The 15,617-nt window shown below is 49.2% G+C and overlaps 1 protein-coding gene across 1 annotated transcript in view; it reads right to left on the reverse strand.

The window, feature by feature from the left end:
* Nucleotides 1-15,617, reverse strand: part of LOC126992558 (carcinoembryonic antigen-related cell adhesion molecule 20-like) — a gene marked incomplete at its 5' end in the record, with an annotated part of 156,965 nt that overhangs the window by 131,399 nt on the left and 9,949 nt on the right. Inside the window, 1 exon segment of the mRNA XM_050851377.1 lies at nt 14,863-15,039. Coding sequence (XP_050707334.1) covers nt 14,863-15,039 — 177 coding nt within the window.

Genomic DNA, 15,617 nt, shown 5'->3' on the forward strand with positions numbered 1-15,617 from the left:
GGCTCCTGGTCCGGGAGGGTTTAGAGGCTGTGTAGGCTGCTTGGGAATGGGCCGTGGAATCTGTCAATGTTGGGGAGGTTGTTTAACAGTGTTGTGTGTAGAGGTATGTTTCGATGAAAAATGTTTTCCCAAATCTGGGCGGCTCTGTGATGGAGTCTGAGGTTAAGTGGGAGTGTGTTTGTGTTTGTGTGTATTTGTTCATTTGTAAGTGTGGAGGATACTGTTGGTTAGTTGCAAATCGAAGAGCCTTATTTTGAATTTTCTGCAGTTTACTTATGTGTTTTGTTGAGGGAGGGAGTTGGGAAGGGAGGATGGGAGGATGAGTGTTTTTACAAGGTGTAACTTAATTTTTGTGGGCATCATTCTAAAGTGGTAGAGTGAGGTAGAGTGAGGGATGAAAGAGTGAAGATGCTGGTTAACTCGTGCGTAAGGGATTCGGACAGTAAAGGGATGAGTTTGAATAGAAAGTCGTGTGCAGCGAGGCCGCGGGAGGGGGGGAGGCATGCAGATAGCAAGTTCAGAGGAGCAGTCATTGTGAAAATATCGAAAGAAGATAGAAAGAGAGGCAACATGGTGGCGGAATTCAAGAGGTAGAAGACAATCAGTAAGAGAAGGAGAGTTGATGAGACGAAGAGCCTTAAGCCCCGTTCACACTGTGCCGACTCTGGGCCACGACTACCCACGACTCTAGGGTACACGAGGTCTTGGGGGTTGATGTGAAAGGGTCGGGCATGTCTTGAAAGAGGTTTTGAGATTGTTGCCGAATGCTGCGCCGACGTCGTGACGGGAGTCTGGAGTCGTGAGGGTTAGCACGCCATGCTGGCAAGTAGTTGGCCGAATGTCCCAGACAGTCGGCAAGACACCAAGACCCCAATAAAACCTCCCCCCCTTCTTGGAGCTTGGGAGCCAACTTGTCAAATGGAAAAGTCGCTGGGTTGTCGTGGTCCAGAGTCGGCACAGTGTGAACGGGGCTTTAGACTCTATTCTGTCCAAGAGAGCTATGTGCTATGTAAGTGGAGGCCCCCCCCCCCCCCCTAAGTGAGATGCATACTCCATACGAGGGCGGATAAGGCCCTTGTATATGGGTAGCAACTGCGCTGGGAAAAATAACTGGCGGAGACGATGCAGAACGCCCAACCTCGAGGAAGCTGATTTAGTGAGAGAAGAGATGTGAAGTTTCCAGTTAAGATTTTGAGTTAAGGATAGACCGAAGATGTTTAGTGTTGAAGAAGGTGACAGCTGAGTGTTGTCGAAGAATAGGGGATAAGTGTTTGGAAGATTGTGTCGAGTTTATAGGTGGATAAATAGAGTTTTTGAGGCATTGAAGGACACCAGGTTTATTCTGCCCCAGTCGAAAATAATAGCAAGGTCAGAGGTTAAGCGTTCTGCAGCCTCCCGTCTAGTCTTGCAATTCCTGTTCTGAGGGTCTTCTGTTGAAAGAAGTTAAATAATGCAAAGTAGAGTCGTCGGCGTATGAGTGGATAGGACAGTTTGATAAATATCAGAAAGAGTGGGAGGCAAGACAGAGCCCTGCGGGACAACAGTGTTGATAGGCTTAGGGGAAGAACAGTGACCGTCTACCACAGCAGAGACAGAACGGCCGGAAAGAAAACTGGAGATAAAGGAACAGAGAGAAAAATAGAATCCGCATGAGGGCAGTATAGAAAGCAAAGAGTTGTGCCAGACTCTATCGAAAGCTTTTGAGAAATCTAGCCCAACTGAGAAAGTTTCACCGAAACGGCTAAGAGAGGTGCCTATGGTAAAGGCTGTGTTGGTAGAAGTGGTGGTGGTGGCGGTGGTGATGATGGTAGTGGTGGTTGCGGTGGTGGTGGTAGCGGTGGTGGTGGTGGTGGTGGTGGTGGTGGCGGCGGCGGTGGTGATGGTGGTACGGAGGTGGTGGTGGTGGTGGTGGTAGTGTAGAAGTGGTGGTGGTAGTAGTGTTGGTGGTGGAGGTGGTGGTGGTGGTGCAGATATGGTGGTAGTAGTGATGGTGGTGGAGGTGTTAGCCTCGGCAGAGGTGTAGGTAGTAGTTGTAATGACATTCGCGGTGGTTATAGTAGAGGTGGTTGTGGTAGAGGTGGTTGTTGTTGTTTGATAAATTTATTGCGCAATAGCGTCAGACAAAACAATTTTTAGCAATTGCAACTGGTTTAACTATAGACAATGGACACACACACACACACGCACACACACACACACACACACACACACACACACACACACACACTAAAACAGGAAGCAAGTTGATGTAATATACAGATAAGTCAGACAAAATTTAGAGGGACTAGTGCCACATAGGGCACATAACATTAGGAGAATCCACCAAAACGAGGGTGGCGCACCAAGATTGCGTAGAGGAAGTCATGGTTCAGGAGGTGGCGGCAGACAGCATCCAACGGCTGTCCCTGGGGTAGCAAACCACGAACAGTGGGGCAGGCCAGGCAGTAGTGTTCAATGGTGTTCGACATCGGTGAGCGGCACAGGCAACATTCCGTAAATACAGGCTCCCCCTCCACCCCGGCGACCTGCCACGGTGGACGGTAGCCCAGCCGCAGACGTCCGGAGACAACATTATGTCTCCGAACCATGAGGCCCCGGCGTCGGTAGGAGTATTTGTGACGGCAGACAGTCTCGTAGTGGTTGATGGTGACGCTGTGGGGCCTCTCTGCATCCCTACGACGCCGTGAAGGAAGGAAGGCGGCGGAGCGGACTCTGGAGAGATGGCAGGGCAGAGAGAGGGGGCGTCCATCACCACATGGAGGCAGACGGCAGGCTTCCTTTGCTAGGCAGTCAGCTGTGGCATTGTGATATAGACCCACATGAGATGGCACCCATGAAAATTTGACACACAACTGACGATCATTCATTAAAGATAAAAAGGACAGGATCTGTTGAACGACTTGAGGGTAGGTGGGCTGAACAGCAGACAGGGACTGAAGGGCAGGCCTAGAATCACAAATAATGGCAGCATTTACTCCCCTCTGACAAACGAGGCTGACGGCATCTAATATGGCATATAGCTCACACAATGTGGAGCTGGAGTGGTCACGGAGGCGACGGCCAACCCAACCCCCAGGAGGAGGCTCCAAGTCAGGCGAGAAGACTGCGCAACCGGCCGCACCGTCCGATTGCAGTGACCCGTCAGTGTAGAGGCAATGTGGAGCTGTGATGGAGGACTTCACTGTTGCTACATGTTCTAGGGCCAACTGCAGCTGTTAGGGAGGCGGGTCAGACTTGGATGCAGGCTTACCTCTGGCGTTGGCAACAACCACGGGGGCGGGCCTGGGGGCACGTCAACAGCAGGAATATCCAAATCAAGACTGCGCATCAAGGAAGAGACAGACCGAATAAGAGCGCAACCAGCGGGCAATATAGGAGGAACAGGTCGAGCGGGTCCAAGCGACATCCTGATCAGCTGCGAGTAGTGGGGCGAGAGATGTGGGAAATGGAGGCACTTAACAATGAGGCGAGTGACATTAGAATAAATCATCTCGACCAAGGGTGGAACACGTAGCTCGCATTGCATATTTACAATTCTGGTAGACATGGGACACCCAAGAATGACTCTCTTCGGTCTGTTCTGAAAATTTTCTAAGGGCTCTAAAGTAGTTCGGGGAAGTTGTACCAAGGCAGGGGAGAGATAATCAACAACAAAGCGAATGAAAGTAATATATATGGTCCTGGCCACAGGAATGGAGATGCCCGAAGAGTTGTTAGTGAGCCACTGGAGAGGTTGAAGCCGTCTCTGGAGGAGATCCAGCAAGTCACGGATGAGAGGATGGGCCTGGCGCCCGGCGGGGAAGACTGTTGAGATCTTGACAGATGCGCCAAGGTAACAGTACTGGGTGCACAAGGGAATGACAGTCCCTCCAACGGTGAAGTCTGGCAGAGCGGCAGGAGGGCGGCAGGAGAATATCCTGCTCTTGTCAGGAGAGACAATGATACCACAGTTAGATTAGGACACGGAGAAGGAGGCAAGAAACAACTGAAGATCTGAAGATCCCTTGGCGAAGTGGAATGAACACATATATCATCAGCGTAACATGTAATGGTAATAACAGGAATGTCAGGTAGAGAAGTGAGTAGCCGATGCATCTAAATATTAAACAAAAACGGACTTAGAACACCCCCTTGAGGCGTGCCAAGGAGAAAACTTCTCGAATGACTGTATGCACCACTGGAGAACACACGGGAAGTCCTGTTACTGAGGTAGCCCCTAATCCACCTGAAGAGATTACCCTTAATACCAAAGTCAACGAGATGATCCAAAATGATGTCCCTGTTAGCAACATCAAAGGCACTCTTGAGGTCGACGAAAACCACCACGCTGTCCCGGGAGAGGCGAGAGTATAAGCCGACGAGGCAGTGGTGTGTGTTGCGCTGAGGAAGGAAGCCAAATAGTCGGGGCGACAGGCGGTCCTGGAGCCGATACATAAGACGGTTAAACAAGATTCTTTCCATAACTTGGCAGAAACAAGAAGTGAGGGAAATGGGTCTGAATTTTGCCGTACCTGGCTTTGGGATTGGTATGATGGTGCTGCTGGTCCAGGCTTGTGGTACACAACCATCGCGAAGGCAAAGATTGTAGAGTAGTAGCAGTGGGTTCCCGAGAACTTGTTGCAGCAGGCGTAGTACAGAGTAAGTAATACCATCATTACCAGGAGACGAAGCCTTACCTCTAGACAGAGCACGGCGCAGTTCACCCGCGGTAATCGGCACGGACTCTTCGTCATCCAGTTGCAGTAGAGCTGACATGAGACGGAGCCGTCGGACAGGAGCACGGGAGGAGAGAGCATCTTGTATGTGGGCGGGAAGGCTGGCAGGGGTAGACTGCTCCGACCATGCGTCGACAAATTGCTGCGCGTAGGCGGCGGGAGTGTGGTGACGGGCAGTTGAGGGCGTCTTCTTAATCACCCGACGGATGAGGCGCACATGGAGGCCACACTCGTTTGCTGGTTGATGTTATCTGTGAATTTCCGTCAGGACTCTGTAATGACACACTCTTGTGGTGCCACAAGAGCATCCCTTGACTCTTGGTATCGACGGAGCAGCTCAGGAGAAGGGTTTTCTTGAAACAAGAGACCAGCACGTTCAGCTTCTTCCCTCGCCTCTTGAATGCGCGAGTCTAGTGTCCAGGAGTGAGCGGCAGGGCGACGCTGGAGGTGTGGTCGTGAGACATACAGCCTGTGAAAGTCATGGGTGGCAGAGACAAGATCAGAATATAACTGACTAGGCGAAGTAACGTTAACGGTTGGGTTATATAGGAGATAAACGTTGGGCAATACTTAGGGGGCACATTGATTCGTAAGCGAGAGGCAGAATTGGTAGGCACAGAAGGCAGAATATAACAAAACCGAAGGGCAACGTGGTCAGAGAACAAAGCCGGCACAGAGGAGCACTGGACCCGAGATGTTACCAAGCCAGAGGTGAGGACGTGATCCAGCGTACCACCCCGGGAGTGAGTGGCGCCCCCTGTGTCCCAGCGCGTCAGATGATGCCTTCGGATGTAAGACAAGAGACGTAGTCCAGGATAGTTTGTGGAGCCAGAACGATCACCTAAGTCGGGATGCCTGGCGATGAAGTCTCCGAGATAAACCATACCCCGCACCGTAGGAGGTGGAAGAGCTGCAAGATGGAGCCGAGCAGGAGCAGAGTACACGTTACAAATCTGAAGGACGCCACCCCCAAGCGTGACTTCAAAGAGTTGGAAGGTCATGTCAGGATCCGTAGAGGTGCGGAGCAGGCGGTGTGGTAAGGAACAATGGACATAAGTTAGGAGACCATTCCTTACCATATGGACGTATGGAACGTAGCCTATGAGAGAAGGAGCTTGCCCAGCGGGGAACGGCCGACCTGGAAATGCTTCCTGGAGCAAAATAACGCTCGGATAATGCCGAAAACATAGGCCTTGAGTTGTGCAAGCTTGGCGTAGTTAGTGATGCCACAAACATTCCATGAGATTACCTCAAAAGAATCAAGAGCGAAATTGAGCCTTTGAGCGGGGAGACCGGTGAGCGGAGGCAGACGAGCGACGTGAGGATGACGGGCCAGGAGCAGGAGGCGACTCGTATAGCTTCTCGAGTCGAGAGACGACGGTGTCCATTTTCTCAGTGAGTGTGGCGACTGCGGAGACGACGGCCTGCTGAGCTTCAACCACGGTCGAGAGCTGGGAGGCAGTAGCTGTATGGGCGGTAACCAATTCGTCAATCCTGGCGTCAAGTGCGGCGAAACGATCCTCAAGAGCAGTGCATCGCGCCAGGAGGGAAGCAACGGTCTTACGAAGAGCCAGGTCCTGTGGAGAGGTAGAGTCAGTGGGAGAAACAGACTGGTTAGATGGCGGCGGCGGAGGAAGTGGTGGCGCTGTCGAGGAGGTACGAGACGGGGCCTGGCGTCGAGCACATCCGTGCCACACGTTAACCCCCGGCTGAAGGCAGCGTGGGCACTTCCTGCGAGACGCGTCCTTAGGAGGTAGGAGCTCGGAGGAAGTGGAAGCAGCTGGGCGAGAATACTCACTCCTGACGGGGCACGTCCTTGAGTCGTGATCGGCAGCACACCAGGCACACTTCGGTGAGGCAGATCAATACCTGGAGATGTGACCAACACCCCAGCACCTTTAACACCAAGGCTGGTCATTGTGGAGCTTACGCACCTCACAGGGAGGAAGACATGGAAGGAAATCGAAGGCGATAGTGGTTGGAGGCGGGTCAGGCAGGCTCCACACGACGACAATCCGGTTAATGGGTGAGCCATCCTGGAAGAAGCGTCTGGCAGAGTACACGCCAAGGTAGCCCTCAGCAAGACGCGGGTCCACGTCAACCGGAAAACGGGTGAGGATGTAGCTCGGGTATTTACGAGGCCTCTCGGGTGAGTCCTGAGGAATGAGTGGCAAAGACAGAAACTCACCAACCTTGGCTCGCTCGATGATGTCCGTTCGCTGCCTCGAGATGTAGACGAACCTTGAGGTGACGGCAGCCATCTTGACCTCGGCCATATCCCGCTGAAGTTGGAAGGCCTTGTTAACTTCGGACAACCATCGCAGCTTCGTGTCGTTAGACGGGTTCCCGGTGAAGGAGAGCTTGACGTAGGTGTCTCTGGGGGCAAAAGCTGGGAGGTTAGCGGAAGGCCGGGAGGCGGCAGAGATAGCAGCACCGAGAGGAGGCAGAAGAGCCACAGAAAGTCTCGTCACCCGCCGGGGAAGCACTCTTGGCAGTTTTGGCCGCTGGACGCAGGCACCCCTCAGTGGCTGGGTCGAGTGAATCATCATCAGCAGGCCGTTTGGGGGCGGGAAGTTTCCCAGGTTGACGAGCGGACGACGGCAGAGGAGAGTCGTGCTTCGGCAGCTCGGGACAGTGGTTCACGGTAGGCGAGTCGTCGTCGTCAGACATGACCAGGTCATCCTCCAGGGAAGAACCAGCCCCCGACCCAGAGTACTCCATCGAGGCAGGCAGCGCCTCGATGGGAAGGCAAACACGCACAACAACAAGGCCTTGTTTGTACAGGCCTTGACTCCAGCAGACGTTAGCCGAGTGAGCAGTCTTGAAGTCTCTGAACACTGGTAGATATGCAGGAGGAGCGGAGAGTCCGTACCCAACCAAGGCTGAGGCAGCTCATGGTAGAGGTGGAGGTGGTGGTGGTGGTGGTGGCGGCGGCAGAGGTGGAGGTAGTAGTGGTGGTGGCGGTGGAAATGGTGGTGGTGGTGGTGATGGTGGTGGTGGTGACGTCTTAAGCAGTTAAGCGTGTAATTCAAGGTAATCTCAACAGCACTTTTCGTAACGTGCATGGCACCCCAGAGTTTGCAATCACAGCAGAGCCCAAAGAATGTTTCATGAACGTGCTCCTCAGAGAGGCGCCAAAACCCGAGTATAATTTCAGTCCCAACTCCCAGGTGAAGGCTTGGGGCATCGGCGCACCTTCATATGTAAAGATTTAGGTGATTCGAACAGTTTTCGCCCTTCAGCCCGTAAACTTACTTTAATTTGCTGTTTATTTCGATTAATCCAGGCCAGCGCGTCGGAAAATTGGCTGCTGCCGCTCGGGTTGCGTTTTTCCTTCGCAATTCACGAAACCGTTGCTATTTCGAATGTGTTTTATTCCCCGCATGTATTAGACTGACGAGGACTTGAGGCTTTGCTGTTCTCTATTTCGGTTAGTCTTCCATCACCCACCTTTAGGAACAATGACTCTGGTTCATATCTTGAAACACACCGACATTGTAGAATTACTAAGCGCCTGCGGTCATGGATGTGCGTCTGTCACACACTCGGCATCCGGGTATTCAATATTCTCCAGACGTTGCTTGGCAGTTCACGAAATTGAATATTATTTTGTGATTTGGTAGAGAGTAAGGATACATTGTTTTTAACCTGGTTCTCCAACTCACGCCTAGCCAGTGGCCAGTCAACTAATCAAACCAATCAAAGCCCAAATATACAATCTATATGGGCTTTGGAACCAATCACGGGGTTACAAAAGCCGTCTTGAGCACTGCTGCACTAACCCCGCTGTGTGTGTGTGTGTGTGTGTGTGTGTGTGTGTGTGTGTGTGTGTGTGTTAAATAATTATTTACACACACACACACACACGTCTGCCCAGTACATGACCAGGTCATGGTGAATTACACACACACACACACACACACACACACACACACACACAGAAATAAACACTGATATAATTAAACATAATAAAATATAAACGTGAATAAAATACAAACAACATTAAAGTCAAGCAAATTCACACACACACACACACACACACACACATATACACACACACACACACACACACACACACACACACACACACAGAGGCAAATGAAATTTAACGTTGACAAATGTAGTGTTGCACATCGGAAAAAATAACAATCGCGTTCGGTACGGAATAAATGGCCAACAACTTTCTGCAGTAAGTAAAGAAAAGGATCTTGGAATCACTATATCAAGCGATTTAAAGCCCGGTCAGCATTGTTCAGAGATGGTTAAAACTGCAAACAAATTGGTTGACTTCATCGGACGAGTCTTTAATAATAAATCGGAAAAAGTAATATTAAAACTGTATAATTCGTTGGTTCGACCCCGTTTAGAGTAATGTGTACAGTTTTGGTCTCCCTATTACAGAAAAGACATAGAAAAGTTGGAACGGGTTCAACGAAAAGTAACAAAGATGATTCCTAGGTTGAGAAATTTATCATATGAACAAAGGCTTAAAGAAGTAAATTTATTCAGCCTATCAAAACAAAGAATGCGAGGCGATCTAATAGAAGTGTTTAAAATGTTTAAAGGATTCAGTGATATTAATGCGGAAGATTACTTTACAGTTGATCGATCAAATAGAACAAGAATAAATCACAATTTGAAGATAAGTGGTAAAAGATTTTCGTCGCACGAAGCTAAACACTTCTTCTTCAATCGTGTTGTTAATGTTTGGAGCTCTCTACCCTGTGATGTCGTTGATAGTACAACAGTTACGGCCTTCAAGAATAGATTAGACAAGTATTTTGAATCCAACCAGCAACTAAGATATTACTCATTGTCGTAATAACGTTAAGTTCTTTCGAATACTGGTGTCCTTGTCCGCTTTTATCGCCCGGTTAGTGGTAGCAGTAATGGTAGTTCTTTCCTCTTTCCTACATAAATTCCATGCAGTTTTTCCATGCTGCATGGTACTTTTTCCTTTCCTGTCAGCTTTGGCTGGAGGGATGGGGGGGAGGGGGGAGCCTTCGCCTTTGCTGTCCTTCATCTTCCACCTTTGATTATATATTTGTTATTATTATATAGTAGCTTGTCACAAACAGCCTCGTTAGGACCAGCAGGCCTGCTGTTGTTTGTTCTTGCTTTGTGTTGCTTTGTGTTCCTTTGAGGCGTGCGTGACCCAAAAGATAGATACAAATAAATGGTACACACACACACACACACACACACACACACACACACACACACTCACGAGTTAGCACCAGTGAATAGGATGTTTCCTCATGACTTGTTCCTTATCAAGGTGATTAGACATATCTTGTTCCGTCACCATGATGGGCACGCCAGCCTTTGTCATCGTGACCTTGCCTCCTTCGAAACTGCTTTGAAGAAGGATGCGGGGCGCGACAGGTAGGGGAAGTGTGACTCAGCCTGACCAGATAATATATTTTTTTGGCCCGGGTGAGGGTGCAAGAGAGCATTCTAATGTGGGTCGCCCACTATTACCCCTATTTGCCTGTCTTATGTCAGTGAGTCATTACTCATATTGTCGCAGGTGACCTTTCAGTGTTTGCATTCATTGTGGCACGTTTACGCATCTGTATGTACCCATGAGGGAGTGTTTCGTCTGTGTTGAGATTCCCGCCTGTGGGCGCGTCTCTCTCCCTTGCCTTGTGCTTCGTCAGAAGTTGCCAAACGCTTCATTCCTCCTCTGGGGGATGTTCCTTATTTAATTGATATCTGATGGCCCTAGTGGAACTACCCCCAAAAATATGCATGCCACGTACGTCCAAATAATTTTTCTTACTAGTTTTTCACATACTAGTGAAAAACTAGTAAGAAAAATTATTTGGACGTACGTGGCATGCATATTTTGGGGGTAGTTCCACTAGGGCCATCAAATATCAATGAAATAGCTACGGTATAGAGACAGTTGACTTACTAGCAGTATTTAAGAAACAGGGAAATGCAAGAAATAAGAAATTAAAATACATTTTTTCCCCACATAAACAATCATCATATGTTATATGTTGTTTATATGTATATGCTTTTAAAGTTATTTATAGTGAATGTAATATTATAAGATGCTAAAGATGAATGTGTTTTGATTTAAATTAGAACTATGAAATAAGTATAATACTTGCTGCCGGCAGCGCACGATATGTTTAGCAGCAGTGTAAACAACCTTCTGTGCTCTGATTGGAGAGACGGGAAGGCATCGTGTGTGAGACAGCAGCGTGCCAGCCGGAGGAATGTTGAGTAGCATAATTTTCAACACTACCTCCCACCACTGTTGTAAGAGATTGAGAGCATGACACCATGATTGACTTGTTTGGCTTCTCTTTTCTTGCATGACGGAAATATTTGCCCAAGAGGCCGCACTGATATATTCCTATTAGCATGAATAAAGTACAGAACTCAGATTTTTGGTGTAAACATGATAGTGACCTAATACAACTCTGATATTTCGGTAGTTTGGTACATAAAAATGTTAATTAAGCCTCGCTGGACTCCATCTCTCAGCAGGTTTGGCTCTGGCAGAGGCTCCAGCAAGGCCACCAGATGGCAGGTCGAGCTCAGTGAAGGACCCATTTGGGCTCTTTTTATGCTTCCACAGTATTATGGCGTTGTGTAAGGCTATATGTTTGTTAGCTATCTGACCAGCCGAGGTCTTATTTAGCCAGAACCCTTTTTTTTGTGTTTGTCTGGAAACAATAATCTTTAGCCAGCTGCCTTGTGTAAGCCACTCGGCCTCTTGCAGTCTCATTAGGTTCTTATGTTCTAATGATCCCGCATAGGCGGGGTCTGTATCTTTCCGCTAGAGCGAGGTGGCTCCTCGTTGGGCTGAAGCGCCGCCCCGCTCTCTTTTCTGCCCGTGACCGTCCCACTTCTTGCGCTCTCTCTCTCTCTCTCTCTCTCTCTCTCTCTCTCTCTCTCTCTCTCTCTCGTGCCTGTGTGTGTGTGTGTGTGTGTGTGTGTGTGTGTGTGTGTGTGAGAGAGAGAGAGAGAGAGAGAGAGAGAGAGAGAGAGAGAGAGAGAGAGAGAGAGAGAGAGAGAGAGAGAGAGAGAGAGATCCTGCTGCTTCTCCAGTCTGCCTCTGGTGCTTTCCGGCGGCTGCGTCTCCTGCGGGTATCAGGAACGCACCGCCCGGGTCCTCTTTGTAATGCAAAAGGGAGAGTCGTCTCTTTCTGCTCTGTGGGCTGCTCATGGCTTCCCTGGTTGTGCCGTAACGGACGGAAGCACACCAATTGCTACTCACATGGGGACCCACAGCTACGTGGTCGCCGAGCAGGGCCTTGAGGTCTGCAGCGATTTTCAGCACATCATCTCTCCGCACTCCAAATAAATACAACCGTGGTGTCGTTTTAGTGTAGCCAGGTCAGTCTAGGTAGTGAGTGCTCACATGTAACGTCGTAGGTTTAGCTTTGTGTGTAGGTGTAGTATTCAGGTTTATTGTGGTAAAGTTGCACAAAGTGTACACTCTGTGTTTTCCCCTGTGTTTGTGCATGTGGCTGAGCCCCTGTGAGCACGTTACTGCAGTTTGTCTTCCTGCCAGCTCTGCAAGGAGATTCAAGAATTATTAACGGTAGTGTGAGCTTTCGTGTGTGTAGTAGTCGCCGTGGCCTCCTGTTGAGAGACGGATTTGCCACGTTGCGACCTGCACAGGGATCAAGCTCTGTGCTGGTTAGCCTCTCAGTCTTAAGTTGGCCCTGAACAGAACAAGGAACCAGGTAAGCTGTGCTATTTACGCCTATTTTCTAGCTTGGGGTTACTCTTATACGTACTATTGGTGATAGAAGGGGGACCGAGCCTCGTTCTTTATCAACGTCACATACGTTTACGCCTCTGGCTTCACACTAAACCGTGACACACACACACACACACACACACACACACACACACACACACATATTACACACACATACATAGTACACACACACACACACACACACACACACACACACACACACACACACACACTTCCAGGAACGAAACCCCTCTGTGTGTGCTCAGCGCATCACAGAGGTGATTGTCTCTGGAATGGAGGCATACATTCCACGTATTTTCTCTACTCCTCACGCTAAAAAGCCTTGGTTTAATCACGCTTGTACTCGTGCTGTCAAAGATAGAGAGGCAGCTCACAAAAGGTACCAGAGCCTTCGAACTATTGCTAACCATGAACTTTACATTTCTGCCCGGAATCGTGCCAAATCTATTCTCCGACTAACCAAAACTTCTTTCATCAATAGAAAATGCCAAACCTTGCTTTCTCTAACTCTTCCCGTGACTTCTGGCATCTAGCCAAAAACATCTCTTCCAACTTCTTCATCTTTCCCTCCACTCCTCAGTCCTGACGGCAACTCTGCCGTCTCATCTATCTCAAAGGCTGAACTCTTCTCTCAAACTTTTTCTAAAAACTCCACTCTGGACGATTCTGGGCATATTCCTCCTTCTCATCCCCCCTCTGACTCTTTTATACATGTTATAAAGATTCTTCAAAATGATGTTTTTATGCCATCTCTGGCTTCAATCCACAGAAGGCTTATGGACCTGATGGAGTGCCTCCTATTGTCCTTAAAAACTGTGCCTTCCGTGCTGTCACCCTGCCTGGTCAAACTCTTTCGCCTCTGCCTGTCAACATCTACCTTTCCTTCCTGCTGGAAGTAAGCCTTCATACTGCCTGTGCCTAAGAAGGGTGACCGTTCCAATCCCTCAAACTACTGTCCTATAGCTTTACTTTCTTGTCTACCTAAAGCTTTTGAATCAATCCTTAACCGGAAGATTCAAAAGCACCTTTCCACTTCTGACCTTCTATCTGATCGCTAGTATGGGTTCCGCAAGGGGCGTTCTACTGGTGATCTCCTTGCCTTCCTAACTGACTCTTGGTCATCCTCTCCTAGCCATTTCGGTGAAACTTTTGCTATTGCGCTAGACATATCAAAAGCTTTTGATAAGGTCTGGCACAAATCTTTGCTTTCCAGACTACCCTCTTACGGTTTCTATCTTTCACTCTGTACCTTTATCTCCAGTTTCCTTTCTGATCGTTCTATTTCTGCTGTGGTAGACAGTCACTGTTCTTCCCCTAAACCTATTAACAGTGGTGTCCTACAGGGTTCTGTCCAATCTCCCACTCTCTTTCTGTTGTTCTTTGATGATCTTTCCAAAACGAACTGTCCTATCCATTCTTACGCCGATGACTCCACTTGCATTATTCAACTTCTTTTAATAGAAGACCCACCCTGCAGGAACTTAACGATTCAAGGCTGGAGGCAACAGAACGCTTAACCTCAGACCTTACTATTATTTCCGATTGGGGCAAGAGGAACCTGATGTCCTTCAACTCCTAAAAAACACAGTTTCTCCACCTATCCACTCGACACAATCTTCCAAACAACTATTCCCTATTCTTTGACAACACTCAGCTATCACCTTTTTCGACACTAAACATCCTCGGTCTATCCTTAACTCAAAATCTCAACTGGAAACTTCATATCTCATCTCTTACTAAATCAGCTTCCTCGAGGCTGGGCGTTGTGTACCATCTCCGCCAGTTCTTCTCCCCCGCACAGTTGCTATCCATTTACAGGGGCCTTGTCCGCCCTTGTATGGAGTATGCATCTCATGTGTGGGGGGGCTCCACTCACACAACTCTCTTTGACAGACTGGAGTCAAAGGCTCTTCGTCTCATCAGCTCTCCTCCTCATACTGATAGTTTTCTACCTCTTAAATTCCGCCACCATGTTGCCTCTCTTTCTATCTTCTATCGATATTTTCATGCTGACTGCTCTTCTGAACTTGCTAACTGCATGCCTCCCCCCCTCCCGCGGCCCCGCTGCACACGACTTTATACTCATGCTCATCCCTATACTGTCCAAATCCCTTATGCAAGAGTCAACGAGCATCTTCACTCTTCCATCCCTCACGCTGGTAAAATCTGGAACAATCTTCCTCCATCTGTATTTCCTCCTGCCTACGACTTGAACTCTTTCAGGAGGAGGGTATCAGGACACCTCTCCTCCCGAAATTGACCTCTCTTTTTGGCCACTCTTTTGACCTCTGTTCAGGAGCAGTAAGTAGCGGGCTTTTTTTAAATATTTTTCTTTACACCCTTGAACTGTCTTCTTAGCTATAAAACACACACACACACACACACACACACACACACACTCACCTGGCGTGATGAAGACCTGGTCGCCGGGCAGCCGGTGTGAGGTGAGCGAGTTGTTGAACACCCACGAGAACCTCACCGCGGACGGCGCCGCCTCCACCTGGCAGGTCACGTTCACCTGCTGCCCCAGCCCCGCCGCCAGCACCCGCGCCGCCCCGCCCGCCGCGCACACCGGGGCGTCTGGGGATAGAAAGAAGAGCCTAGTGAGGGGGTGCGGTGCCAGTATATTTGTTATTGCTGTTGTTGATGTTGTGATTGTTAGTGGTGATGGTGGTGGAGGGAGGGGGTGGTTGCGGTAATGATGGTTGTCCACATGGTTTCTGTAGCACGGGCATGTGGGGGGAATTTAGGTGTCTGTTGTCAGTATGGTGGTGATGGTGGTGGTAGTGGTAATGGTAATAGGTCATGTACTGGACATACTTGTGTGTGTGTGTTACTGATGATACATGGCCTCCGTGGTCTAATGGTTGGGATGCCTAACTTCGAATCCTACGGCCCGGGATCAAGTCCTGGCCAGGGCAGTAGGCGTAGTAGTTGGGTGGGCAGTAGCCCACCCAACTGTTTCTTTCCCCTTTCGGGCTAATCACCAAATGGGTAACAGGGTAAACCCAAGGAAGGTAAACTGTAGTAACCAGGATGTCACACTGGCCCTGTGTCCCGGGGAATGGGTTCTTCCCACCACAGGCCCAAGGCCGATGCGACGGAGATATGTACCGCTGCTACGCGCAGCTATAGCGTATAATGGTACTGAGTGGGAG

Source organism: Eriocheir sinensis, chromosome 7 (genome assembly GCF_024679095.1).
Source record: "Eriocheir sinensis breed Jianghai 21 chromosome 7, ASM2467909v1, whole genome shotgun sequence".
In the NCBI taxonomy this organism is placed as follows: Eukaryota; Metazoa; Arthropoda; class Malacostraca; order Decapoda; family Varunidae; genus Eriocheir; species Eriocheir sinensis.